At 57.8% G+C, this 26,366-nt stretch overlaps 1 protein-coding gene across 6 annotated transcripts in view; it reads right to left on the bottom strand.

Moving 5' to 3' along the window:
- Window positions 1-987: 987 nt before the first annotated feature.
- The window catches only part of ARID3A (AT-rich interaction domain 3A), a 35,405-nt gene continuing 10,026 nt past the window's right edge, over window positions 988-26,366 (bottom strand). For all 6 annotated transcript variants that reach the window (XM_042250445.1, XM_060416438.1, XM_042250443.1 and 3 more), the window contains exons 4-9: window positions 12,253-12,325; window positions 9,096-9,279; window positions 8,553-8,800; window positions 6,417-6,698; window positions 4,778-4,876; window positions 988-4,357 (exon numbers count right to left, since the gene is read on the bottom strand). In XM_042250445.1, the coding sequence (XP_042106379.1) occupies window positions 4,173-4,357; window positions 4,778-4,876; window positions 6,417-6,698; window positions 8,553-8,800; window positions 9,096-9,279; window positions 12,253-12,325 (1,071 nt within the window). In that variant the 3' untranslated portion in view covers window positions 988-4,172. The remainder of the gene's footprint in view (window positions 4,358-4,777; window positions 4,877-6,416; window positions 6,699-8,552; window positions 8,801-9,095; window positions 9,280-12,252; window positions 12,326-26,366) is intronic.

Raw genomic sequence — 26,366 nt, 5'->3', positions numbered from 1 at the left:
TCCAGGGAGGCTCCCCCGGCCTACTCACAGGCACGGAGTGGGAGGCTCCGCGGGGATCTGAGAGGCTAGGGAGGAGGGGGACCCCCTCCTTGCATCCCTCCCCAGCCTCGGGGCTGTGTAACCTCAGGGCCTCTGGGCCCCTCTCTGGGCCTCTTCAGAGGAATGAAGATGCTGGACTGGCCGATCCAGTTTGCCCAGAAGGCCTTAAAAAAAAAAAAGAAATCACTTTTACTTTACCTCCGTGATGGGGGAGGGCATGAGAGGCAGGTGGGTTAACCCCTGTCCTCTGAGTTCTTCAGGTCCCCCTGGTTCAGAGGCTGGGACCACGTGAATGGGCTACGGGGAGGCGCATGCACCAGGAGGGGTGAATTGTTTTTCCTCACTCAACGCAGACTTGGGGGCTGACCCAGGCAGGAGGGACAGGCCCAGGCCAGCTGATGCTGGGGAGCCAGGTGGCAAGAGGCCAGTCCTACCCACCATTCGGCCACACTGACCTTGAGGCCATTAGCTCCTCTGTTCATGGGGTGGGGGCGAGAGGTAGATGAAGAAAGGATACTCAGAAAATGCAGAGGTTTCCCTCCCAGGTGTGTTGAGCCCGAGGGTCCCAGGGCTAAGTCTGCCTCTTGGTCTGGCGCTTACTTTGGGTCCCCAGGTCAAGTGTAGGTGGACTGAACCACAGCTGGAAGGCTGGGGGATGGGCGCTGGGTGGACCCATATGGCTGCCAAGACTGCCTGGGTTCCTCCTGGTGGGCATGTGGGGGTCCCTACATTTCACCCACAAGGGCCAGGCACTGCTGACTTGGGGGTGGGTCGTCCACTGCCCTCCCCCCACCATCACACCCACTGGAGGACATTGGGGACGTGGCTTAGTGGCCCTGGGGGGCACAGTCCCCACTGGGGGACCTCACCATCAGGCCCTCAGCCTCCTGCCACCAGGAGCAGAGTAGGGGTGGGGCGACGCCAAAAAAAAAACCACCAGAGGAGCCGTTTTCTGTTAAAAGTCAGAAGTGTTTTGTCTTGTTTTAATATTTCATCAGCTTTACAGGGTTACAATTGTCTTAAATATTTCTGAAGTTTAAATACAATCTGCATAATAATGTTATAAAATGTAAACTTTCAGTGTTCCTTTAAATTTCAAAATCACACTTTTTTTTTGTCTTTTTTCCCCCCTTCCTTTTAATACCTGAATATCCTGCAAAAACTGAAATAAATCGTCACAGGCTGCCCTGCCACAGCCAAGGTGCGACAGGCTGAGCCCGGCCAGAGGTAGAGAGTAGTTTTACGTCTTTTTATTGGAAGTTTTTTTTTTCCCTTTAACCTGAGTTCAGGCGTGCTCCCTACGCCTTCTGACAAACCCCAGAGAAACTGAAATTTCACAAGTCAGGCATGAAAGGCTGAAGTCGTGTTTGCCAAGAAAAAAATGCAGAAGCAAAATTAAGGGAAAAAAAAATGGTGGTGGGCAAAAATGCTAACAGTGAGAAAAGTGACTGTACAAACACACAACTATTACAAACCAACCCGCCACCCCATGCCCACCCCCCATCCCCGCCCGCCCCCCAGCTGGACAGCTACAGACCTGCAGCCAGTTTGGAGGTCACAAGGAAGGTTCTAGAAGCAGCCCGTCCACAAGCATCAGCAGATCAGGGGTACCCCTCAAGCCCCTCTCCACCCTGAGTTTGGGGGGTCCCCATCCAAGGCATGCTGCTAAGCCCCACCTGTTCAGGAATGAACAGCACTCAACCCCGGTCCCCCCGGGTTTGCATAAGGGGTGCTAAGTGCACCCCAGAAACCCACACCAACAGGCAGCGGTGGGGCTGGGAGTGTGGGGGTGCTGAATGGAGCGACCTAGGCAGAGGCAGGGCCCCTTGGACCCTCTGCTATTTCCATGGCCGGTGGGTCCCCCTTCTGGGCCCATGCCCTCTTCCCTACAATCATCAGCGTTGCCCAGCACCACAGGCACACCCTGAGTCAGACGCGGGGGTGGGGGTGGGGGGGCGTCGCCCGCACAACGCTCTGTCCCCTGATGTCGGGTCCCCACGACACAGGTCGATGCAACAGCACACGTGTGGGACCCTGAGCGGGGGGCTAGGGAGGTGGGCACCCGGGCGGGGGTTTTGGCATCAAGAGTCAGACCTGAGGTAGAAACCAAAACTCGCAGCAGACACCCCCAACTCTATGAGGCCGGCAGGAAGGGGGTGGGGGGCAGAGGGCAGCCCCCCACACTCTATGGGTCAGGTGAGGGGAGAGCAGAGAGACAAGGGGGGACGGCAAACAAGGGGGGCAGATTGTGTCTGGGAACAAAAGGATCCCCCTCCCACAATGATTGTGCCGCTGCAGTGGGAGACGACAGGAGGAGAGACCCTTCTAGAAGCAGGAAGAAAGGCCCAAGCCCTGTGCCACCCTCTCCTGGGAGGGTGGGGGGCGTCAGCGACCCTGAGATACACCAAAGAAATGGGTTCCCTCCCAGAGACACACCTCACCCCACAGGAAGGCAAACCCGACGAGACTGGGGGCTCAGGACCACCCCCAAGGTCTCCAAGGCAACAAGATGACGCCTGGGTTGGGAGAGAGCAGGCTGCTGGCGGCGCCCCGCCCCTCCGGGCTCCTTAGGCCGGGCTCCCAGGATCCAATTAGTTTCCAGGCTCACCTGGGAACAGCTGCGTTCTTCCCAGCCCACCCCCACCCTCTGAGGGATGTGAAAAAGCGCTACCTTGCGGGAGGCACAGCCCCAGCCAACACTACCTGGTCCCACGGACGGAAGGAAACTGGGCCCCCAAAAGCGCTCCTGGGCTTAAGGAGGACGGATGTGCAGGCGCTCCCGACCCCCAGCTGCATCCCACCAACGCCTGCCTTCTGACCCGGGGAACAGGGTTGAGGCGGGGAGGAGTGCAGGCCCCACCTCAGCCTGTAGTTCCTCGAGCCACTGCAGGGCTCCCAGCAATTACAGAGGGACAAAGTTAAAGAGATGAGAATGGGGGTAGGGTGGGGTGAGGGGGTTCAGGGTGCCATGGCCCCAGAAACCTCACCCTGAGCTAACCCATCCCCAGACATGGCATCCCCAGAAGCAGTGCTCTCAGGCAAGGCCAGTCCCCAGGCCGTGTTCATCCCTGAGACAGGAGCCTGGGGCTGGTGGGGGAGCACCCCCCACCCCAGCAATTTCTCCTTTTGAGTTAAGACTTCGGGGCTCCTGACAGAGGAGCCTAGCCTGAAACACAAGTCTGGTGACATCTAGCATTCAGCATCCCTGCCCCTCTTCCCCCAGGACCCCACCATGCACCCCCACCCTAGCCAGCCCAGCCCAGCCCAGAGCACCTGAGTTCATCGGCTCTGCTGACTCCAGCCCAGGCATCCAGTGTCCTGGGCCCACTGCACCACAGGAAATGCACAACCGAACCCAAATCAGTCATGGGAAAAATAAAGGGTATTACTTGTGGGTTTTTTTGCCTTTTTTTTTTTTTTCCTTTTTCAAGTCCAGTTTCCCTGAATGAACACAAATATATAGATATATATATATCCTTTTCCTAGGTTTGATTCCTCCCCCAAGAATAAAATAGAATATTTACAAAACAAAACCCCTAAAACCTCTTAAAAACCCTATAGAGTTTGAATTTCACTATTTCTTTTAAAAAAACAACAACAAAGTTCCCAAAAGCAACAACAAAAAAATTCAACTGATCTTGGCTCAGGGGTTTCATTCAACACAAGGAGCTGGGTGTGGTGAGTGTGTGATAAACGGACAAAAAAAAAAAAAAGCAAAGAAAAAAACAGATAAAAATGAAAAAACACAGTGCAGGGATGTATGAGGTAAACAGGATTGGCCTGTTGAAACCAGACGCCAGTCCATGTGGGTCCACCAGGGCTTCAGGAGAGCCCTAGTAGACATTTGCCTCTCTCATTTCTAATTTCCTTTGATATTCTCACAATTCATCTCTGAATGTCCGAAACCTGAGTAATTCAAGTGTTCCTTGGTTTTCCCCTGTTTTATTAAATTTTCTTTATATATATATATATATATATGTATATATATTTTTCTTTTCTTTTTGGCGTTAAGCTGTCGCTCCTCTGTGGATACCTCCCCTCCCCACCCGTATCTTCCGCCATCCCAGCCCCTGCTTGGCCCACCTGGACCCCCTGCCCAGTCTGGCAGGTTCCCAGGATGGGGAGTGTAGCGGTTAAGGCAATGAGTTGTTTGAGGTAGTTGTGGGGGGTGCAGACATCCCCGCCGGCCCTGCCTGGCTGCCTGCACTGCTGCTGCTGCTGCTGTTGGTCCCGCTGTTTCCGCCCCGGCTGCTGCTGCCTCCACCTTTGCTGGGAGCGGAGGGTGGCGTGGGGGCCGGTGGCTGGGCAAACAGCACTCCTGGAGCAAGGACAGGAGGAAAGACAAGTCGAGGAGAATGTAAAAGATCACATGACAGGGGCAAGCAATTCCTGAGCAATTCCCAGCAAAGTCCCTCTCCCCCAGGACACCACCACCTCCTCAAGCCTTCCCTCATGGGGTCTTTACAGCAACAGAGCTGTTCTGTGTCAACATCGCCACCTGGTGGCCTACAGGAGTCATGGGTCTGACCACATTATTTTTGAAGTACACAACAGGTGATATGACCATGCTGAGCACTTAGTACTTGCTGAGCACCTGGCTAAGTATAAGACACAGACTATCTCTCATACTCTAGTCTCATGAGGGAAGAGCTCTGGGCTCAAGCCAGCCACACCCGACGGGCAACCAAGATTCCGGAAAGACATGGTCAAGGTGGGCATGAACGCTAGGCCAGCCTACCTGTGTACATGATTCCATTAATCTCTACTGACATGCTAATACTGTTGCTGCCGTTGGTGCTGGTCAGGTTCGCAGCCGAGTCCTGGCGGCTCTCGGAGGCTGCGGGAAGAAGAAAAAACACCCTTTGTCACTGTAAACCAGCCCCCATGCAATGAGCTGTATCATGTGGGTCATCCCCACGAGATGTGAAGCTTTCCAGAGCTTCAGACCCAATCTCTCAGCAGCGCACACAGTAGGTATTCAACAAATACTTATTGAATAGGAATGTATTTGTCTCAAATTTGCTTTTTTGTATGACTACAACTTTTGTTTTCCCCTAATAATTAAAAAAAAATTTTTTTTCTTAAAAGTTTTTGGCTTCACTGCAAAGCAGGTAGGATCTTAGCTCCTCAACCAGGGATGGAAGTCTCGTGCCCACTGCAGTGGAAGTGGAAAGTCTTAGCCACTGGACTGCCGGGGAAGTCCTTTTCTAATAATTTTTATTGGAGAATAGTTGATTTACAATGTTAAGTTTTTCAGGTGTACAGCATGATTACAAGTCTTAAGCAATGTGCTTGTGCTTAGTCACTCAGTTGTGTCCGACTCTTTGCGACCCTATGGACTGTAAACCGCCAGGTTCCTGTGTCCATGGGGATTCTCCAGGCAAGAATACTGGAGTGGGTTGCCACTCCCTTCTCCAGGAGATCTTACTAATCCAGGGATCGAACCTGGATCTCCTGCATTGCAGATTCTTTATTGTCTGAGTCACCAGGGAAGCCCAAATCATGTCATTCTTTTTAATGGCCAAAGTATTTCAGCCTTAGTTCATTCATTCCCCTACTGATGGACACACTAGGGACATCGTGCAAACATCTGCAGTGAACATCCTTGGACACATGAGTTTCCCTGAGCCCTTGCATCAGCTCTGCTCTAGACACCAAGCAGAATCAGCCAGTTCTGGGGCAAGTACATTTTCTGTCTTTAAAAGAGATTCCCAGGACTTTCCTGGCAGTCCAGTGGTTAACACTCCATGCTTCCAATGCAGCAGGCACAGGTTTGATCCCTGTTCAGGGAACTAAGATTCCATATGCTCTGAGGCACAGCCCCCCGCCCCCCAAAAAAGACTGCCAAGTTGTCACCTGTTTACACGCCCACCAGCAGGACCAAGGGGGCCCATTTCCACCACATTCTGACCAACATTTGATATTATCAAACTCTGATGGATAAAAAATGGTATCCCCTAGTTAACTTGCGGAGCCCCAAAGAGATGGAGTTGAACAGTTTTTCCTACTAGTTTGTAAGTTGTGCTCCCCAGGTGACTCAGTGGCAAAGAATCCATCTGCCAATGCAGGAGCCACAGGAGACGTGGGTTCAATCCCTGGGTTGGGAAGATCCCCAGGAGGAGGAAATGGCAAACTACTCTAGTATTCTTGCATGGAGAATCCCATGGACAGAGGAGCTTGGCAGGTTATAGTCCATGGAGTTGCACAGTTGGATACAACTGAGTATGCATGATGAGTCCCAGCTGCCCATTCCTTGTACTGGTCTGTTTACCTTTTTTTCTTTTTGATCTGTAGGCACTCTTTACATATGTTGGCTATGAGGCCCTACTCTTGTGCTTGTGCAAGAAGCACAGAGGGTCTGAGCACCGGGGTGGTACCTTGGCTGTTGATCCGGATGCTCATAGGCAGCTGTGCTGTCATGGCCAGGAAGTTCTGCTGAAGTGCCCGCTGCATCAGCCGCTGCTGCTCCTCTGCCACCAGAGCCATCTTCTTCTCAGGAGGCTCCCCAGACTCCAGTTTCTCCCGAAGCTGCTCCAGGGCAGCCGCCTGTGCTGCCACGGCCGCCTGGGCTGCTACTGCCTGGGCCGCCACCACTGGGTGACCTGCCAGGGAGACTGGTAGGCGGCCGGGGACTGTGATGGGAATGGCTGCATCCTCCTCTGGACAGGAGAGAAGAGGAGTTGGTGGCCAGAAGGGACTGGTGGTAGCTTAGTCCCTGCCTCCCACACAAGGCAGGAAGGTGCTTCCTTGAATACCTCCCCTGATGGGGTGCTCATTTCCTCTCCAGGGATGAAGTGGACAGGTTTTGGAACAAACACAAGTGCTAAGAGCCTTTCTACTCTCAGGTTGACATCAGATACCACGATAATGGTAACAATACTAGTGATGGTAACAGTATACAGTACTGCTTGGCATTATTAAGTAGTATTATACAGAGAGTAGTATTATACGGAGTAGCACACGTTACATACACATATAATACTAATTGCAACAAGAGCTCGCCACATCTTGTCTAAAGCACTTAATGTGAACCATCTCAACAACCCCATTTCTACCTAGACACCCTCTTCCCCACTTTACTGCTGAGAAAACCAAGGCTCAGAGAGGATGGGTAACTTTCCTGAGGCCACTGAGCTGAAGAGAAGTTGAGCTGAAATTAAACGCATGGAGCCCAAGCCCAGAACCAGCTCTGGACCATTCCCCTCTCCAGCGGTTGAAACAAACACCCCATCATTCCCACTCACTGGTCCCACTGTGACCCACTCTCTCTTCTCCCAATTCTTCCTCCTGAGTCTCTCCCTGGTGGCCAGGGGCTGCCTCTCCAGGATGGACCCCATTGCAACTTCCAGCCCCTTTGCCCTGGAGTCTCTGCAGCCACCTCTGCTACTCTCGGCTCCAAAGAGCCCCTCGGACCCATTATAATCATCTTTCCCCAGCTCCCTCATGAGCTCCATCGGGTTCAGATCTCTCTTTTGTCCCCCACCGTCCTCCTGAGCTCCAGCACAGGCTCGCAGAGAACGGATGCCTAATGATATTCACAGGTATGGCTGTGACTCCCCGAGGCTGGGGCAGGGTAAACAGAGGCCCATAGAGGTTGGAGGGAGCTGACACTGGTGAGATCTCCTTCACCCTAGATCTAACCAGCCCTGAATTCTCAGGGTGCTGAGTGGATCACCCTGGATCCCTGGGCCAAGTCTGTGACATAGGGAGTCGCAGTTCATGTGGCAGATGGAGAAATGGGACCTCGGACAGGTGCACCAGCCTGCTTGAGGCCAGGCCGCCACATGAGCTGTTGGTGATTCTGTGTTAGGAAGGATTCAGAGGCTCGGTGATCGACTGTTGACGTCTCGCATGGATGGGGTCTAGGGTGTTGCACGCTGGGCATTTTACACACCAAAGGTCCCCAACAACTCCACAAAGGTATAATTTCCTCCACTTTACCCATAACGAGAGCTAGGCTCAGAAAAGGGCAGTGAGCACTGAGCAATAGCTCCAAGGATGATTACAGTCAGTTTGATGACCCACACTGGGACCATGTGTTCAGAAGAATTCTAAAGCTCAAAGGGAAAAGAATACAGTGATCAACTAGCAATGTCTGTCACATGCAAGGACTAGAGATATCCACGGGCAGCAGCCTGGACCAATGCTAAAATAAAAGTGGCAGCAATGTCTGCCACGGGCAAAGGATAGGGCATGGTTTGCCTTGTCCACCTTGGCACAAAATTGGAGGTAACAACTATTGATTCGTGATGTACACCAAGGGCACAGGTTTAGGGGAAACAAATTGATTAGAGATGTCTGCCTGCCATGGGCCAAGGCTGGAAGGAACAGCAGTTGACTAGTAATATCTGCCACAGGCATACAACTGGTGGGTAGGGAGCCCTCTTCCACACCCACTTTGGGGCCTATCTTCCTGGTCACCCAGAAAGGGAAAGAGACATCCCCATCCCTAGGTCACACTGCCAGGCTAAAGCAGAGTCATGATCAGGCCCCAGGCCCTGCGCAGCCCTCACCTTTCTTGATCTTGGGGGCTGGGGTGATGGAGCTGCCGTTGGTGCTGGCGGCCAGGCCCAGGGAGGACACAGGCAGCTTGGGCGAGGACAGCATGCTGTGGGCCCCGCCAGGCGAGTAGGCAAAGAGGGAGCCCCCAAAGCTCTGGCGCCGGCCCTCCCTCCGATTGCTGTCGATGGCTGCCTGGAGCTCGTTGGGGTTGCTGAGGCCACGCTTCTCACACTCGTAGGGGTACAGGTATTTCATGTACCTGTGGGCAGGGACAAGAGGCAGGATGGCACCCAGGACACCTTGGGGGTCTGCATGAAGCCAAGCCCCACCTCCCTGCCTGGATGCCCACTGGTCCTCTGAGCCCCTGTCCTCACCTATGCTGTTCCCTCTATCGTGATGCCTGTCCTGCAGCACGTTCCATACCCATGACCACCACCAGGCTAATTCTTGAGCACTCAACCAGCAGGGCCTAAAGGCTGGGACTTTCTGTGACCCCCTGGTCTGTGGTCCTTTCTGCCTAGGGTCCTTTCTGCATGGCGTGAGCGGGCACTTACTGGGTGCGCAACGTGAAGGCAGCGCTGGTGATGGACGTGGGCAGGTTCAGTCCCTTGGTGATCTCTCGCCACAGCTTCTTGTTGATGACCTCCACCAGGCCGCCCTTCTCTGTCACCAGCACGTACAACATGAACAGGTCGAGCACCTGCTTTGCCATGATGGGGATGCGGTTCACAGGTGTCCCTGTGGAGAGGGGGGTGCTGTCACTTGGCACCCGGTACATCAGTGAGAGTGGGTACTCTTGGCACAGCTGACCCAAGGCAGCTGGCCCTCTGGAGGGCTACCCCTGGCATTATAGGGGGTAAGGAAGCATCCCTGCCCCACCCAGTGTGACACCCAGCATCCCCTGGGGGCAGGGTCACCGGGTCAGACCCTAGCTTGCAAGAGCCCCAAGGCGGCTGTGTCTTTCAGTGTTTCCATCAGTGATCTGGGTTCATGCTGTTCATCTGGGGATGAGGGGGTGCTGCAGGGCCAACCTGGGGGCCCAGCATGAGAAACACAGCCTCTGTTATTCCTTCTACAACCAACAGCTACTAAAACAACTCGGCTGTGTTCCCAGAGGCCGGCTCCCTCCAGGTTCCCCAGGGCTCTGCAGTGGGAAAGGGGGACTGGTTAATCTACTTTGCAGTTTAGATAGCAGAGAGGTGGCCAGGCAGGGGAGAGGGGCCCCTCCCTGCAGGCCTTCTCCCCATTTCTGCCCACCCTGATGAGCTCCTGCAAACATGCCTCCCAGCCAAGGGAGCCCCCAGGTCTCAGGTCAGTCTGCCTGGCACCTTCCTGGCTAACAGTGGAGAGACCCCCAATTATACTTCTCCCCTGGGCAGTGAAATTACAGGTTTACTGTCTGTGGTCCCCACACTGGCCTGCTCACATGGAGAACCCCACCTCGTCCCCAGCCTGACATATAGCAGGTGTCAATAAACAACAGTGAAGGCTGCTGGGCCTCTATCGTGGCCCTGAGGGCAGGCCTGCCTCCCCTGCAGAGATGGAATCTGGCTCCTGTTCCCTCTGCTCCCACCGCTCCCTCCACCCCCACTACAATGCCCTGGACCTGAGACCCTGATTTCCTCTCCCCAGCCCCAGCAGGACATCTCAGAACCACCTCCTGCCAACCTTGGCTGCTTCCTAAGTCGCCAAATCCCCAAGGAACAAACACAGCCTGGAGGCGGGGTGGTAAGATGGGCCTTAGATCCCCCACTTCATTTTCCAGCTCAAGAAGGAGAGAGACAAGCAATACCAGATGTCAGTGGCACACCACGCCCCAGGTGTGGAACCCCTGGGGTTCCCAGAGGAACCCCCAGCGCCCACGTGGCCCACCTGGGATGCTAACTTAGGCTCTGAGTTGGGCTTCTCCCAGGACCCTGGACCCTGGGCCCTGGCTCAGCAGCAGGCGGATGTTTATAGAAGACGTGGGGCTGGGTGAGCACAGAGAGGCATTGATGGAGGCAGGCAGGGGGGTGATAAGGAAGGGCGGAGAGGTTGTCAAGGAAACAGCAGGAGGGTGGGGTGCAGGCAGGACCCCTCCCCCACTTCTAGCCCCGGAGATTCTGGAGAACCATCCAGTTGGAGGCTTTGACTTTGTGATGGGGCAGGGGAAGGAGGAATTACTGTCCCCTTGGAATGAAGGGAAGGGGCTTGTGGGATGCAGGACATGATATCCAGATTCTCAGCCCCAAAGCCCTCCAGCCCAATTACAGATAGAGGGTTCAATAGGAAGGGGGGAAAGCAGGGCCTTGAAGCTGGGTTCTGAGGGATGCATAGGAGTTTGTTGTTTCCTGTCCTCAGGAGCACCTGGCTCCTGAGGGAGGAGGCAGGGCTGGACACAGACCCTGAAAGCCCAGGTGGCCAGGAGCTGGGGACTCAGAGAACCTGGCCTCACCAACACCCCACTCCAGAGCAGCTCACCATATTCCCTCCGTGCCTCCAGGACACCAGGAACCCAGTCTTGGACAGAGTGGGTGGGCTTTGGGCTTAAGGGCTTGGAGCCCCATGGTTGGGGGGACAGTGAGGGGCTTGGGTAGGTGTGGATGGGGCTGATAAAGGGTGGGGTAGGAGCTCTCTGACCACATAGCGGGCAGCTGGGCTGGAAGATAACTGGGCTGGGCTGGACTCCTCCACCCCTGGCACAGGAGGGGTTAACGCGGAGGCTGCAGCCCCCTCCCCTTTCATCTCCTTCCCTTCCGGCCTGGGCCTGTGTTTACAGAAGCTGCTAGCAGGGAGAGGCAGGCAGGGGCCCTGGACAAAGAAGCTGCCTGGCTGGCCCCTGCAGCCCACACCAGCCCCACCCCTTCCTGCTTCTCAGGCCTCAGTTTCCTTCCCTGAACAGTGGGGGCATGGGGGTATCAGGGAAATGAGCCCACGCTGCAGTGGGTACTCCTAGGATCTGTGTCTGGCTGGAGCTCTGAGCTGGGGGTCGGGGGGTACTGGGGCCCCTCTGGGCCTGGCTCTCCCTGAATGCCCCACTAGGCCTGGTCTCTGTCCCTGGTCATCTCCTGTTCGCAAGGATGTGTCTGGCATCTGCCAGACCCTTGGGGGTGGGGGTGGGAGGCAGAGGTGGCTCGGGCCTGGTACCCTATCTTTGCATAATAACCGTGGCGCTGGCACTAAGCACATGTGGGCACTGACTGCCACATAGCAGGGGGTGCAGGTGGCCTATCTCACAGACTGAGGAACTGAGGCCCCAGGTGGGAGCAGGGAGAGGTCAGGACTCAAGCCTCCCACCAATTACAGCAGCAGGAAGGCTGGTCTCCAGTCCACCAGGAGCTTCTGCCTACCACCCAGCACCCGCCACCCTGGGAATCCAACCCTGTTCCCCACAAAGAGGCAGGCCTGCTATGTGGGATCCTATGAGCAGCAAGGGAGGAAGCCTGCACTGTTACTTCTGGGTTGGGATCCTGAGACTCCCCCCACCCAAGGACATACCCTTTAGACTTTCACAGCTGTGCCTCCCCCACCAGACCTGCAGGGCTGGGCCTCCTCTGTCAGACACCCATGGCAGGACGGTGCCTCTTCTCTCAGACGCTTGCCACCATGGCAGGGCTGTGTCTCCTCCTCAGGCATCTCTTGGATGCCTCCAGGCATGGGGAGCTCACTTTCTGACACACCTGCCCCAGGCTGTTGCCAGCAAGGCCCATCCTCCTGGCAGGCAGACCTCACCTCGCTTCTGCATGAAACTGAACAAGTCGTCCAGGAACTCCTTCCTCTTGGGGTCTGCATCCAGTTCATAGAGCTGTGAAGGCAGGGAGAGGATGGGTTAGCGGGTGCTGGAACTGGCAGCATGTCCACATCACTTGGAAAGTTAGTCGAGGGAACTGCCAGTAGGAAAGGCGGCAGGGGGTCTCAGCCCTGTCCCCCAGCGTCTGAACATCTGCCGAGGTCCTGCTGAGCAGGCAGCGAGAGCCTGCCCCTGTCATCAGACAAGGACAATGAGACACTGTCCTGGGGTGGCGTAGCAGCAGCTGACCACACGCTCAGCTTAAACCACGGAGACTGATTTATTCCTGCCTGGTTCTGGAGACCAGCCATCTGGAGTCAAGGTATGGCTCTAAGGGGGATTCTTCCTGTCCCTCCCAGCTTGCAGGGGCCCAAGTGCACCAGGCCTGTACCTGCACCACCCTGGTCTCTGCCTCTGTCTTGCCGTGGCTTCTCCCTGGGGATTTGTCCAAAGTCCCCTCTTCCCATGGGGCACCCACTCACTGGCTGAGGGCCACCACATCTCCATCCTTAACTGCTCACACCTGCAGATACCTGACTCCCGCGTCATGCTCTGATCACAGGTATGTGCTCAAGCTGAGTCTTGAACATATAATTTTGGGGAACACAATTTGTCTCACCCAGACCATCGCCACCATGAGGGTGGTGGATGTCTGGCAATGTCCACCAAGCCATGTGTGTATGCTCCTGCAGGGCACAGAGGCAGGCCTGGGACAGAGTCAGGACTCTCAGGAGCTCTGTCTTGCATATCCCTTGCCTGGGTCCACCAGTTACGGAGGTCTGCAGTATTTGCAGAGCAGGGTGTCCTAGCCTCAGCTGTCAGCTCCCAGGTGCTGGTGGGCAGGGGAAGCCAGTAGAGGTAATTAGAGAGCAAAGCTTGGCGGGGGGAAGGAGGGTTGCCGAGGAGGGCCAGTGCAAATAGCAGGCTTCAAATTAAGCTCCAGGGAATGTGCCCCCGTGTCTGCAAGGACACAGGGCAAGCAGGACTGTGGTGGGGAGCCTTGAAACCACCAATTAGCTCCAGCTGGGATAATCCGTCATCAAGGCCTAAGAACATGCTAAGGCCCAGCTCCCGTGGGATGAGACATCCCTGGGCCTGGGAAGGCAGGGTCCTCAGGGAGGCTACCCTTAGCCATCTGGCCCCTCTCTGGGCCTCAGTTTCCCGGTCTGTGCAGTGGAGACAATATGGGGACTGCAGGGAACAGGCTGGGAGAGCTAGGAGTCCAGCCCTGGGTGGTCGAGGCTCGGCCTTTGTCTCCACCCTGCCCAGCCAGGCAGGCCAGCTGCATTCCTGCACTGATTTATGGTGGCCAGAGGCGTGCACCCATCCGGGCCCCTCCGCTGTCCCCGCCCCACCCCCGACTCTGGCCCACACAGCCCCCAGCACTGTGTGGGCCCCTCACCCCTTCCTCAGAGCCCGTGATTCACACCCTGGTCTGGTCTCCCGTCTGCCCAAGGAGTCTGTCTGTTTTGTTTCTAATGTCTAAAATGGGGCAGAGCACACAGCAGTTGCTTGACATATGCTCGTTAAGTGAACCCTGATTGCTCAGCCGCAACATGGGCCAGGCTGGGCAGAGAAGACCAAAGAGACCTGTGGGGGTTCATCCTCAAATTTCCATCCACCCAGAACCTCAAGACTGGACCTTGTGCAGACACGGGGTCTCTGCCGATGTCATTAATCACGATGGGTTTTTCACAGTAGGATGACTGGGGTCCTTATGAGAGGAAGACAGGCAGATACATGGGGAGATGAGGCAGAAACTGGGCTGATGCAGACACAGGCCAAGGGACACCCAGAGACCCAGGAGCTGGAAGAGGTGGGAGGACTCGCCTCTGGAGCCTCTGGAGGGAGCATGGCCCTGCCATGGCCTGACTCTGGCCACTAGTCCTCCAGAACGGAGAAGATCTCTATAGATCTAAGCCATCCAGTGTGTGGTCAGTCATTCCGTCCAGTCAGTTGTCATACCTGCTCCGGGAAGCTCACGTAGGGTTCACCCAACCTCAAGCCTGTCTTGACGAGGGGCAACACTTCCTCCTGTAAGATCCCAACCCCAGTGCAGGGGGGCCCACCCTGCATGAACCTCTTCCTTTCTGGGCCTAGCCCCCACAAGAGATCAGAGCACCCCTCCTGCCTCAGTTTCCCCATCTTTCAGGGATAGTGGTTGATAAGTACAACAGCTTCATCCAGCACTCCCAGCACCATCAGGACGCCCGTATTCCAGGTGGATAGAGTTTCAGGGCAGAGACTAGCTGCCTGCACAGGCGGCCCAGCTTAGAAGGGGTCCACTCACTAACCCCCAGGCCAGACAGTGAGCGGAGGTGGTGGCACGGCCACACCCCCATGGGGCCAGGGCATTATACGAGACCATAAAGGGGGTGGACATGTCCCCAGGCAGCAGGCAGAGGAGGCAGCTTTAATGGCTGTTGCTGTGGGCAGCAGACAACAAAGACAGGCAGTAAAGGCCTCCCAGCTTTATGCGGCTCTTGACCCAAGTTCCGCACCCCCATGGGGTGTGTCCTGCCCTGGTCAGCTGGCCAGGGCAGCCCACCAAGCCCCAGCCAAGGGGGAGCTGCGGACGCTGTCTGCCCCCTCCCCTGCCACCATGAGCTGCTGGGCCCAGCTACCTGGTCTCACAAGGCTTTCAAGCCATATAGCTGGGCCAGGACACCTCCCTGGCCACGCCCAGGCCTCCGGCCCACCTGGGTCCTCTGGCTGAAACCCTGCCCCTTTCCGGAGGGCCCAGGAGGTGCTGTCATGCCTAGAGCTGCAAACCCAGGCTGGAGGTTGGGCAAAACCTCAGGAAACCCCTCTGGGGCTGGGGCGGGAGATAAACTGCCTGGCTCTTCCCTCCCCAAAGCTAAGCGCTGGGGCCACAGGTGCTGTGATCACGGGGCCTCCTCCGGCTGAGGGCACCCCACCTCCCCGCGGCCACGTGGTCCTGGAGGACCTGCCAGGGCCCTCCCCACTGACCTCTCACCGGCCTTCCTGCAGCTTCTCAAGCCCGCCAGGGGCTGTGGTCCCACCTCCGGCCTTTGACCTGGCAGCTCCTCTGGCCTGGAATGTTGGCCTGGCCCTGGCTGAGCTCTCTGCCCCCCAGGCTTTCCTGTCACCCAGGTCTCTGTGCTGAGGTCACCCCGGAGGGCCATCTGCAGCTGCCTTCTCACTGGGACCAGGTGGGCAACTCTCTTGTGTACCCCACCCCACCCCACCCTGTCCCCTGCACAACTGAGCCACATGGACTCATACTGTCCTCGCTGGGAGAGTGTCAGGGGTTTTCCCCGTGTCTAGGATTGGGCACACAGCAGCTGCTCAAAAGTGCTCATTAAAGTAGACTTTCATTTCTCACCACAACTTGGGGACAGGATCCCCCCATTCTTTCCCAAATCCTAGACATGTCTGGGCATGACCCATGTTCTGGGGCACCTACGGTCCAGGATTGGGCAGACAAGCATCTTGGGGGTTCCTAGGGTCTGCCCTGTTGGGTTCAGATTCTGCTCTCCCCCAGCCCCATCTGTGAAGGGGGCACAGGAGCCTGAGGATGTGGGTGTAGATGTGTGGGCCTGGGCTGGGGGTCCCCAAAAATGCTCCCAAGTGCACACCTCCCTTCCCATTTTCTACCTGCCAGGCGGGGTCACTGGGACATGGCCACGTGGCCCCTCCACCTCTCTGGGCTGTGGCGGGGCCCCCACCCATTGGTGGAACACATCTGTCGGCTAGTTACCAAGGCTTGGCTGCCCGTGGTCCATCTTCCCCCTACCCAGCACCACCCACTTCACAGAAGGGAAACTGAGGCACAGACCAGGAAGAGCCCAGTCCCCACCTCCCCTGCCCTGCAGTCTCCCATCTCCCCATCACCCCAATGAGGACTATACTTCCCCTGTGGTCACTGCTGGCCCTTACCTCCCTCTGCTTAGCCCCTTTGGACCACATCATGGTTTCAGAGCAAAAGGCACAGAGCCCACCTCAGGGCCTTTCCACCTGTGCTCCCTCCCCTGGAGAGCAGTTTCCTGGGCCCTTCTCATCCTCTGACCCCAGCCTCAGCCTCAGTTTCCTTTCAGGCAGACACAAGCCAGCCTGGTGCCCCATATGGCTTTCTCAGTGGACACTTGACCACCCTGAGGAGGGGGGATGATGAGCATGAGGGCCTTGCTCTGGGTCCTGCCTTGCTCTGGGTCCAGCACAGGTGTAGGAGAAGGCTGGAGGGGGTATGGAGCGGGGATCTTTGGAGGGATCCGGTCCACCCCACCCCACCCCCACCCACCCCACTCCACCCCATCCCCCACCCCCTGCCCCATGGAGGGTGGAGGGGCCAGTGTCCAGGAGGAAGCAGATAAAGCCAGGCAGGCTCGGGGCTCCAGGCTCAGGTAGTGGGGGGGGGAGGGGCTGCGGAGGAAAAAGTGAGATAACCTCCCCCTCCCCCAAGTGCTCGAGGGGCAAACAGGAAATTCTTGTTTGTGGCAAATGATGAGCATTTCCACCACCACTACCGGGCTGCTGACCAGGCCTCCAAGAAGCCCTGGCTGCAGCTGGGGGTGGGAGTAGGGATTGGGGTGGGAGTAGGGATTGGGGTGGGAGGGTCCCTCACTGGAAGCTGCCCTGTGGAGACAGCAGATACCTCAGGAGCCAGGGCACCACGCACACCGAGACACCACCTGCCAGCCTGGAAGAGGAGGACAGGCCAATCAATCCAGAGGGGGGCCTGCAGGGGGAAGGGGGCCCCCAGGACCGCCCACACTCTGGAGACCCCTCCCAGACACGACGTCCCCAGTCCCCACGGAGCTGAGGGCGAGGGCTGCGTCCAGCCCAAGGCTGAGGGGGCCCTAGCTATAAAGAGACCGCCCGCCCGGGGCCCCTGAGAGGACCTTTGCCCCCTCAACAGTGTCTGCTCGGCCCCCTCCTGCCACCCAGGCAGCTCCAAAGTCCGAGGGGCCCTGTCTTGGATGGAAGAGGCCACTGGGCGGCAGGGGGACTCTGGGAGTGAGGCTGTGTCCTTGGACAGCAGAGTCAGGGACTCAAATCAGGAGGAACTGGAAGGATTCGGGATCACGGAGACCCCCCAGGCCCTGAGCAGGACAACTCTGTCCCCAGCAGACACTGATGCAGCTTGGAAAGCCCACAGCTGGGGGCGGGTGTAAAAAGGCCTGTTTTCACACTTGTGTCCAACCAAAGCTCCTGGGAACCAGAGAAGGATGCTTCCCCATGCCGCAATGGGGTGGGGGTGGGGGTGGGGGGAGGAACAGAATCCCCACCCCACCCCCCTGGTTCCCCCACCCCCATGGGGAGCACAGGACTCAGGGAGGGTTAGGGAAGGGATGAGGGATGGAGGAGGAGCCAGGCGACAGGCAGGGCTGGGCGCCGCCTTAATCTCGCCTACTTTATCCTGGATTGTTAAAGAAAATATTTATGGAGGTGAAAGTCACGTACCACAGAATTAGCTGTTTTACAGTGAATGATTCAAGGGCCTTCTGTGCACAGACAGTATTTGACAACTACCACCTCTGTTCATTCCAGAACCTTCCATTCCCCCCAAAAAACCCTGTCCTCATCAGAACCGCCCCCCCCAGCCCCTGACAACCAGGAGCCCACTCCTTGTGTCTGTGGGTCTGCCAGTTCCGGACATTTCCCATGAGCGGAATCACACCCTGTGTGTCCTTCTGTGTTTGCTTCTCACTGAGCATTGTGTTCTCAGGATCTGTCCACGTGATAGTGAGTGTCAGAGCTTCTCTCCTTTTCGTGGCTAAGTAATATTCCAGGTGTGTGGAGGGACACATGCGTTCATCCATTCACCACTGATGGGCATTTGGCTCATTTCCCTTTTTGGCTATTATTACAAATCTTACCTATTTCTATATCCTTTGGGGTTTGGGCAAAAACTGATTCATCATACCGCCAGTAAACAAAGTGAAACTGCAGTGAAAGAGCAGAGAAGGCCCCACAGCTGGCTTTTAACCCTTCAACGTCCCCCCTCAGAACAACCAAGATGACACTTCCCTGCAGCTTCCCAGAGTGGAGGGTCCTGGGAGCTTTCAATCTCTACATCAAGATCAGACTATGTCTGCCCTGCTCCAAGGCTGCCCTTGGCTCCCTGCCTCTGTCAGGAGAAGCCAGACCTCCTACCTGCCAGGCTGGGTGGGTGGGGCTGACGCCCTGTATGCCGGCACCTGGCGCCTCCCCAGTGCTGGCCCCTCACTGTCCCTATCCTGGTCCTGTGAGGGGCCTCTGCATTGCTGGTGCCCCCACCTGGGTCCCTGTCTTCCACCCTTAAAACCCTCTTTGGCTCCTGCTCTGACTCCCAAACCAGGGCAACACCCTGAGTAACTCTCCCTGCCCCTCCACCCCCAGCATCTGTCACAGGTCATGTGACTCTGCACTTATTTGGGGGACGGTTTCTTTCCCTTCTTCATTCCCACCCAGATGACAGCCCCCAGGGCAGAACAGGTAACAGCGGGTGGGCTTGGTATACAGCAGGTGCTAAAGAAGAACTTACATTCCTACCCACCTAGCGTGTCCTCCATCACAGCTCAACCCCTTTGTCCCCTGGGGACGCCACCCCGGGCAGATAAAGCCCCTCCTCATATTATCTATCGGGTCCTGGGAGGCCTGGGCCGGGGATGACTCAGCACGGGCAGCCGTTGCCAGGTGGGCCAGGCCCAGGCCGGGTCCCTGGGGGCCACTCAACCGTGGACCCATTCACAGAACCGCCCACACACAGGCTGGGGGCAGGGCTGGGGGCGGGGCCGCACCGCATCTCCATGGCCCCTCCCCTCACGCCCACTCTGCACCGGCTCCATGCGCACTGGTGACCAGTCTCGGTCTGGCTATGGTGCTGCCCCCACCAGTTGCCAAGCCACTGGGCCCTATAACCGTGCGCGGCACCCACCCAGGGGGTGCGCTTCTGCCCCTTCTCGCCCCCTCTGCCCAGAGACCCCGAGGGGCAGGGACAGATGGATGAAGCCAGGACCATGGCTGGGCTGTGGGAGGAGGTGGGGTGGGTCAGAAGGACCTGGAGTCTGGAACCCTCCCTGCCTCAGTTTACCCATCGTGGCAGGTGGCAGGACACAGCTGGGTGGGCAGTAAGCAGAAGTTGGTGCGGTGCCCACAGCCCTTCTGGGGGTGGCAGGGGCTCAGGAGGAGGAGGGCAGAGGAGGAGGAAGCCAGGGAGAGGAGTATCAGCCCTCCAGGTTTGGGCCAGGTCAGGCCATTTTACAGCCATGACTGAGCACCTTCTGTGTTGGTTTTCTGGTGGGGAGCCCACACTGCACATTTGGGGTGCAGGGCCTATAGGATCTTAGTTCCCCGACCAGGGACTGAAACTGGGCCCAATGCAGTGAAGCGCTGAGTCCTAACCACTGCACTGCCAGGCAAGTCCCATCCTTCTCTATGTGAAGGCCCATACTGGATGCTGGGGACACAGTGCACACAAAAGAGACCTGGCCTGAGAGGGGGGCAGCAGGAATCCCACCCAAGGGTGGCCAGGGCCCCTGGAGTCAGGCAGCTCCCTGCAGGGTGGGGGAAGGGCAGTCTGGCTTGCTGCTGTATACAGCAGGAGCTTAATAGCGTCCACAAGGTGACAGGCCCTTCCCACAAATTGGCCTCCCCATGCACCTGACCCCTTGGGGCCAGCCCCGCCCCAACCCAGGCGCAGGGCCACACGGCCCTTTCATTTCCCGTCAGCACTCCAGGGCTGCAGGGGCCCCACTCGGCCAGCAGGAAATTGGGGAAGTGATTCTGGGCAGGGCAGAAACATCTGCCCGCTTGGCCACCGCCCCCCCCAACTGGTGTGTGTCCCCTCTCAGCAGAGATGCAGCACCCCCACCCACAACACAGATATTAATAAAAGTTCCAGAAACAAGTCACAGAGCCTGACCACAAAGTCAGCGATGAAAGGCACTTCTTTCTGGATTTCCGGAGGTTCTGGGGACATGCCCTGGTCTCCAGTCAGCCTTTCATGTGAGTGGGGGCCCCCGAAGCCTCAATCTTTCCACCTGGGAAGTGGGCAGGGGTGCACTTGGGGCATCCAGGTGGGGGAGGACAAGGGGATTGTGGGAACAGGCTGTGCAGAGAGAACAGTTTGGCCCCATGTAACAGCTGGGGATGCCAGCCAGGCCTGGCATGGAGGACATGCCCAGAACAGGCAGCAGAGGAGAGAAACTTCTACGAAGGTAGCGGCCCCAACATGCAAATCCGGGCGGCGGCCTTTATCCACCTGGGAGCCCCTCACCCATGGGCTTGGCTGGAGCAGACCACTGTCCGTGTGGCAGCCCATTTCTCAGATGGGGAGACTGAGGTGCTGAGAGAAGGCACAGAGTGGGCCTGGGACCCGGGACAGAGCCCCTTGGCACCTCTGGCCACATCAGAATCTGGTGGGACTGGGGGTTGGAGTGGGACCCTCTGCCCACGCATGCCTGGCATGTGCGGGGCACCGGGCAAAGGCTTTGGGGTCAGAAAGCGAAAAATCCAGCATCTTCTCCTTCTTTGCCCGCTCCACCTGCAGTTATGAGCCTGATGGTCCTTGTGTTCTGGGGTCCTGGGACCCCCCACAACCCGAGGACAACAGTGTTGTTACAGCTTAGCTGCTGGCTCAGGGCAGCCAAGGGGTCTGAGCCCTGCACCCAGAGCCTGGCACCCGGGAATGAAAACTTCTACCATGGGGGACACTTCCCTGGTGGTCCAGTGGCTAGGACTCTGTGCTCCCAAAGCTTCGATCCCTGGTCAAGGAACTAGATTCCACATGCCACAATTAAGACCCGGCCAAGCCAGATAAAAAAACAACAAACAAAAAACCCTCATTGTGCAGGAGTAACTTCTGAAAGAAAGTAGCCCCGTGTACCTGCAGAAGAGCTGTGGGCAGCCCCCAATAGGCGGAGAGGGACCCTCCTAGTGGTCCAGTGGCCTGTAGAGCTCCACCTGCTCAGGGAGTGACGTCCCCATTGCCCCCTACCCAGGTTCACTCAATGGAAGCACAGCAGAGTCGTGGAGGCAGGTCCCACCCCTCCCCAGCCCTGCTGACCGGGTCCTCACCGTCTGGGGTGCCCACAGACAGGACCGGAAGGAAGGGGGCTGCTTCCTGCCTCCTGCCCAGGAGTCAAGAGGAAGGGGCCCTGGGGGGGCTCAGGCTCTGGGGTTCCTGCCAAACACACCTGCAGGAGCCCCCCTCAGACCTAGGCCCAGGGTGGAGCACAATTTAGCCCACAATGGCCAGCAGACTCAGGGTGCCACCAAAACCTGCTCCCTGACAGCAGGGGCGCCACTCTCCTGGAACCTCCCACCTCCCCAGCTGCCACCTACATCAGCTGGGCTGGGCTCCCCCAAATAGCCATGGCATGGAATAAAGGAATAACCCCAGGACTTCAGTGGTTAGGACTCAGCACTATCACTGCCAAGGGTGCCGTTTCAATCCCTGGTTGGGGAAGTAAGATCCTGAAAAGCATACCAAGTGGCCAAAAAAAAACCCACCCACAATAACCCCAGAGGTGCCCTAGGGCCCCACTTCCAGTCTAAGAATCCAGCACCCTGTCAGCGGGCACATGGACCTGCCAGAGGGCACAGGGAGGGGCCGGGCGGGCCGCTGGCTAGGCAGAGTGCCAGGTGGGGCAGCAGCCACCAGGCCAGGAGAGGTGGCAGCTGGGGCCATGCACACTGTCCCCAGGCGCTCCCAGGAAAAGGGCAGATGAGTAATTACAGGGTGATGGGGGCAGGATGGGCAGAGGGGCATGGGGGTTGGAGATCAGAGGCAAGAAAGGAAACAGAGAGAGCCATGAGGGGGAGACAGAAACTAGAGACGTGGAGACTGATGAACACAGTTTCCAGGCTCAGGCCCAGCTCCCCCAGTGCCAGGCATGGTGGCCTAGCAGGAGGGGGACAGTTCACATTGGTTCCAGCCTTCAGTGAGGACCCAGGGCTGGTTGGAGTCCAGGGGAAGAACTTATGGAGCTCGTCCTAAAAGAGGAGGGATAAAGAACAGAAGGAGAGGCTTTCCCGGTGTGGTACAATGGTTAAGAATCCGCCTTGCAATGCAAAGGACACTGGTTTAATCCACAGTTGGGGAAGATCCCATATGCTGGTGGGGCAACTAAGCCCGTACGCCACTACTACTGAAGCCCGTGCGCCCAGAGCCTGTGCTCTGAAACAAGAAAAGCTGCCGCAATGAGAAGCCCGCATGCAACAACAAAGACCCAGCACAGCTAAAATAAATAAAATTTAAAAAACAAGAACAGAAGGAGGACATGGCCCACCCCATCCAGAGTTGGTAGCCCTGGGGCTGGGGGAGCCCCTTCCCGGGTGGGGACCTCACAAGTCCAAAAGTTCTACATTGGAAGCAAGGAGGTGAGGTTGGGGGCATGGCCTAACAGGGCAAAGGCTAGGGTGGCCATGGGGACCCTCAGGGAGAAAGAGAAAGTGGCACAGCACCAGGGCCATGGCGACTGCAGCCCGGACAGAGATGCCAGACACCCACTCTGGAGGAGGCTCCATGGCAGACACGAGCAGGATTCACCCCACCTGACACACCACACAGCGCCCACCTGGACCTCTGTGTGGCTGTGGACTCCTGTGTCTGCCCCACGGCTGCACATGGGCCTTTCCACCCGTCTGGACGTGTGCTGTCACCCCACATGTGGACCTCCCAATGGACAGCCCCCGCCGGGCAGGTCCCGCCACCCCACTGTGGCTCCCAGGCACACATGGACACACCCATCCAGCCAGACACAGACACACACAGACACACCCTCGCCCGGCGGCTGGCTCGCAGATACTGGGCCCAGACGCCCCGCCCTCGGCCGCCACACCCACCAGGCCCACTGGGCCTGGTGCCCCCACTGCCACGCAGCCACGTGGGCGGCACCTCTGTGCGCGTTGTTCTCAGGCACACCCCCGGTGCTCCACACATTCACATTCACACACACACACACACACACACACACACACACACACGTGGGTGTGCAGCCTGGCCTTTCTGCCTACAGCGCGATGCCATGGACCACTCAGTCAGGGTCTGGAGGAGGCTCTATGGCACACCGGCCCCCTATGCATCTGCCTGGCACTGCTGAGCCCCAAGAGTCAGGGACCCAAACCCCTCACTGGACTTTGTGTTTATTTCTTGCAGTGGCAACAGGCCGGGGGGAACAGGGGTTCGTTTTTCCACGATTCTGGAGCCCAGATGTTGGGAATCAAGGTGTGGACAGGGCCATGCTCCCAGAGGCTCCAGGGGAGGGTCCTCCCTGTCTCTTCCAGTTTCTAGGGGGCCCTGGGCTTGTGGCCACATCACCCATCTCCACCTCTACCCTCACATGGCTATTTTCGGCCTCTGTGTGTCCCTTGCCTTTCTATAAGGACCCCAGCTGCCCTCCTCTGCTGTGGCCTCATCTTAACTGCGTCTACAGAGACCCGATTTCCAAACAAGGTCCCGTCACTCTGGGGACACCATTCAGCCGCCGATAGATTTCTCCCTGGAACATGGGGTTTTATCTGTCCCTAGTTTGTCGTCTGGAAGGCAGGTGTCCCCAAGGCCACAAGCCTGCTGGGGGCAGGCAGTGCTGACTCTATGCCCTCTCTGCCCCCGCCCCCACCCCTTGGCCCCATGAGACACCCGCCAGCCCTGCCCGAGGGGCAAGGCTGAGTCCTGCACTGGGGCCTCCACAGGCAGATTGGCTAGCGTTTAACCCCATGACCCCCAATTGTCCTCTGGCCGAGCGCAGCCGGGCGAGCAGAGGAGGGCGGTCCGGCCCCGCCCCCGCGCATGCCCACCCATGGCCTGCACCCCCAGCTGCCCCAAACCCCGCCTGGAGCAGGACCCAGCAGTGGGCAGCATCAGCAGACGGGGTCTTCCACAGGGCCGGGGATGCCCCTAAGTCACCATGGGGGGTGAAGGCTCAGAGTCAGAAGGATGGGTGGGTTGAAGAGACTCTGTGTCAGATGGGGAAACCAAGGCACAGAGCAGGGGAGCCATGCCTGCCATCCCCCAACTGCACCTCTACATCAGAGAGGATACACCCCCAGCCACAATCACACAGCACGTGAGGGGAGGAGGATGGGATACAGCGATGGGAGCCCCTGCAGCCCAGAGGCCTTCGTCACACCTCGCAGCTCCTGGGGCTGCGTCAGCAAGGCAGCACGGGATGCTGACCTGTGTCCGGGCCACTGATCCGAGCCACTGACTGGGGCAGCTTGACTTTCTGGCTGACGGTTAATGGGCCCCACCATACCCTCAAGATTGCTGAGACAAGGGGCCACGGGGGCCGGTGGGGGGCATGCATGTGTGTTCTTGCAGACCCCCAGGCACATAGCCACGTGCAGAGAGGGTCACCATGGGAGAGGGTTACCCCAACATGCATGGCACTGGGGCTGATGACTCGGATACACAAGTTTGGCCACCCTCAAGTGTGTCCAGACCCCAAGACACACTGGCAGGAATCCACGTGACTTGGGTCCATGTCACGTGGGGGCACACGCAGATGTACACAAACACTCCAGGTGCAGGGACCCACCAGCAGGCATCTAAGATGACAGATACACATACAAGACGCCATAGGTGGGTCCACATGGCCCCAGATCATTCAAATGAACACACGGGAGAGCCACACTGGCACACGCATGGTCACGGACACCATGGGGTCTCACAAGGCCCCCAGAGACCCAGCTCCACAAACTGACTCTGACACACATGGGGCCCCTTGAGAGGGGACTCCACGTAGCCAGCCCTTCCTCACGTGCCCACGTCAGCAGCTGGACTCCATGTGCTTCCCATGCCTGCTGGCCACCACGCCCTCCACAGCCGCGTGTGTTATTAGAAAGCGTGGGGAGGGGCCGGGCGCTTGGCAGCGGCGACCAGGGTGGGGAGCAGTGGTGGGCGTGGGGCCAGGCCACAGTGGCGGTGACCCCACAGCGGTGACCGGGCAGCCAGGCGGCGGCGCCGGGGCCAGATAAGGCTCTTCCGGCTGAGTCAGTGTGGTTCCCAAGGCTGGCACGGGCGGGGGCACGGTGCCAGGATTGTCAGGCAGGCACCCTCCCTGTGCCCGCCGTGGCCCAGCTGGCCCTGCGCCAGCAGCCGCAGTGGCTTTGATGAGGCGGGTGCTGCTCCAGGACGGCAGGGCTGGACTCCTGGGGGGCTTCGCAGCACTGGTCCCACCCCCAGCACAGGGCCCAGGGCCCCGGCTCCCCAGGAAGACGCCTGGTGCCGGAGCTGGCCCACAGGACCCACGGACCTGGGCCCTGGCCTGTTCTGCCCCCGGCACGCCAGCTAGATGTCACTGGGCCCAGAATCCAGTGCCTGACCTCCAGCCTGTGCCCAGAACACACGTCTCACCCAAAACTTCTCACCCTCTTCCCTGGCCCCACAGGCCTAGCTGTGGTGCCCGGCCATGGATCCCAGCAGGGTTCTCCCAGTGTCCCTCTCCCTCCCCTAGCACTGCTAAATCCTGCAAAGGCCCCCTCTGAGCCCACCTTGGCTTGCCCTATTGTTCTGCCCACCTCTACCTCTCCCACTTCATGATCCAGCCACATGGCTCCAAGATACAGACCCTGACCATTCTCTGGCCATCTGGCTGACTCTTACACATCCTACAAAACCCCAGTTCCAAAGCTCATTCCTCTGGGCAGCCTTCCCTCTAGCCCAGCCGAGACTGCACGGCTGGAGTCCCCATGTCCATCTCTGGCCTTCCAGGTGAAGAAAGTATCTGCCACATCCTCCTGCAGCCCCAGCAATTTCTGCTCCCCACCTCCACCCTACAAAACCCCAAGAGATGTTTACTGCAGTGTTGTTTACAACTGGGAAATAGGAAAAAAGACCAATGTGTTGGTATCAGCCCCACAGGGGAAACTGAAGCAGCTAAAAGAACCAGGCTACTCAAAACACTGATAAAATAAACAAAGAGTGAAAATGATGGGAAAAAACGAGAAGAGCGGTATGTCCAGCTCAGTGAATGGCAGACCCCAGCAACCCCCAAAAGACCACACTTCAATACGCTGCCCATCACACTTTAATACACTGCCCGTCACACTTCTGTGTAAGTGAACAGAGAAAGGCCTGGAAAGACGGTGTGGCTGACCCCAGGAAGGT

This window comes from Ovis aries, chromosome 5 (assembly GCF_016772045.2).
Source record: "Ovis aries strain OAR_USU_Benz2616 breed Rambouillet chromosome 5, ARS-UI_Ramb_v3.0, whole genome shotgun sequence".
Taxonomy (NCBI): domain Eukaryota; kingdom Metazoa; phylum Chordata; class Mammalia; order Artiodactyla; family Bovidae; genus Ovis; species Ovis aries.
The sequence above is the reverse complement of the archived record's forward strand: the minus strand, read 5'-3'. Positions and strand labels throughout refer to the sequence as shown.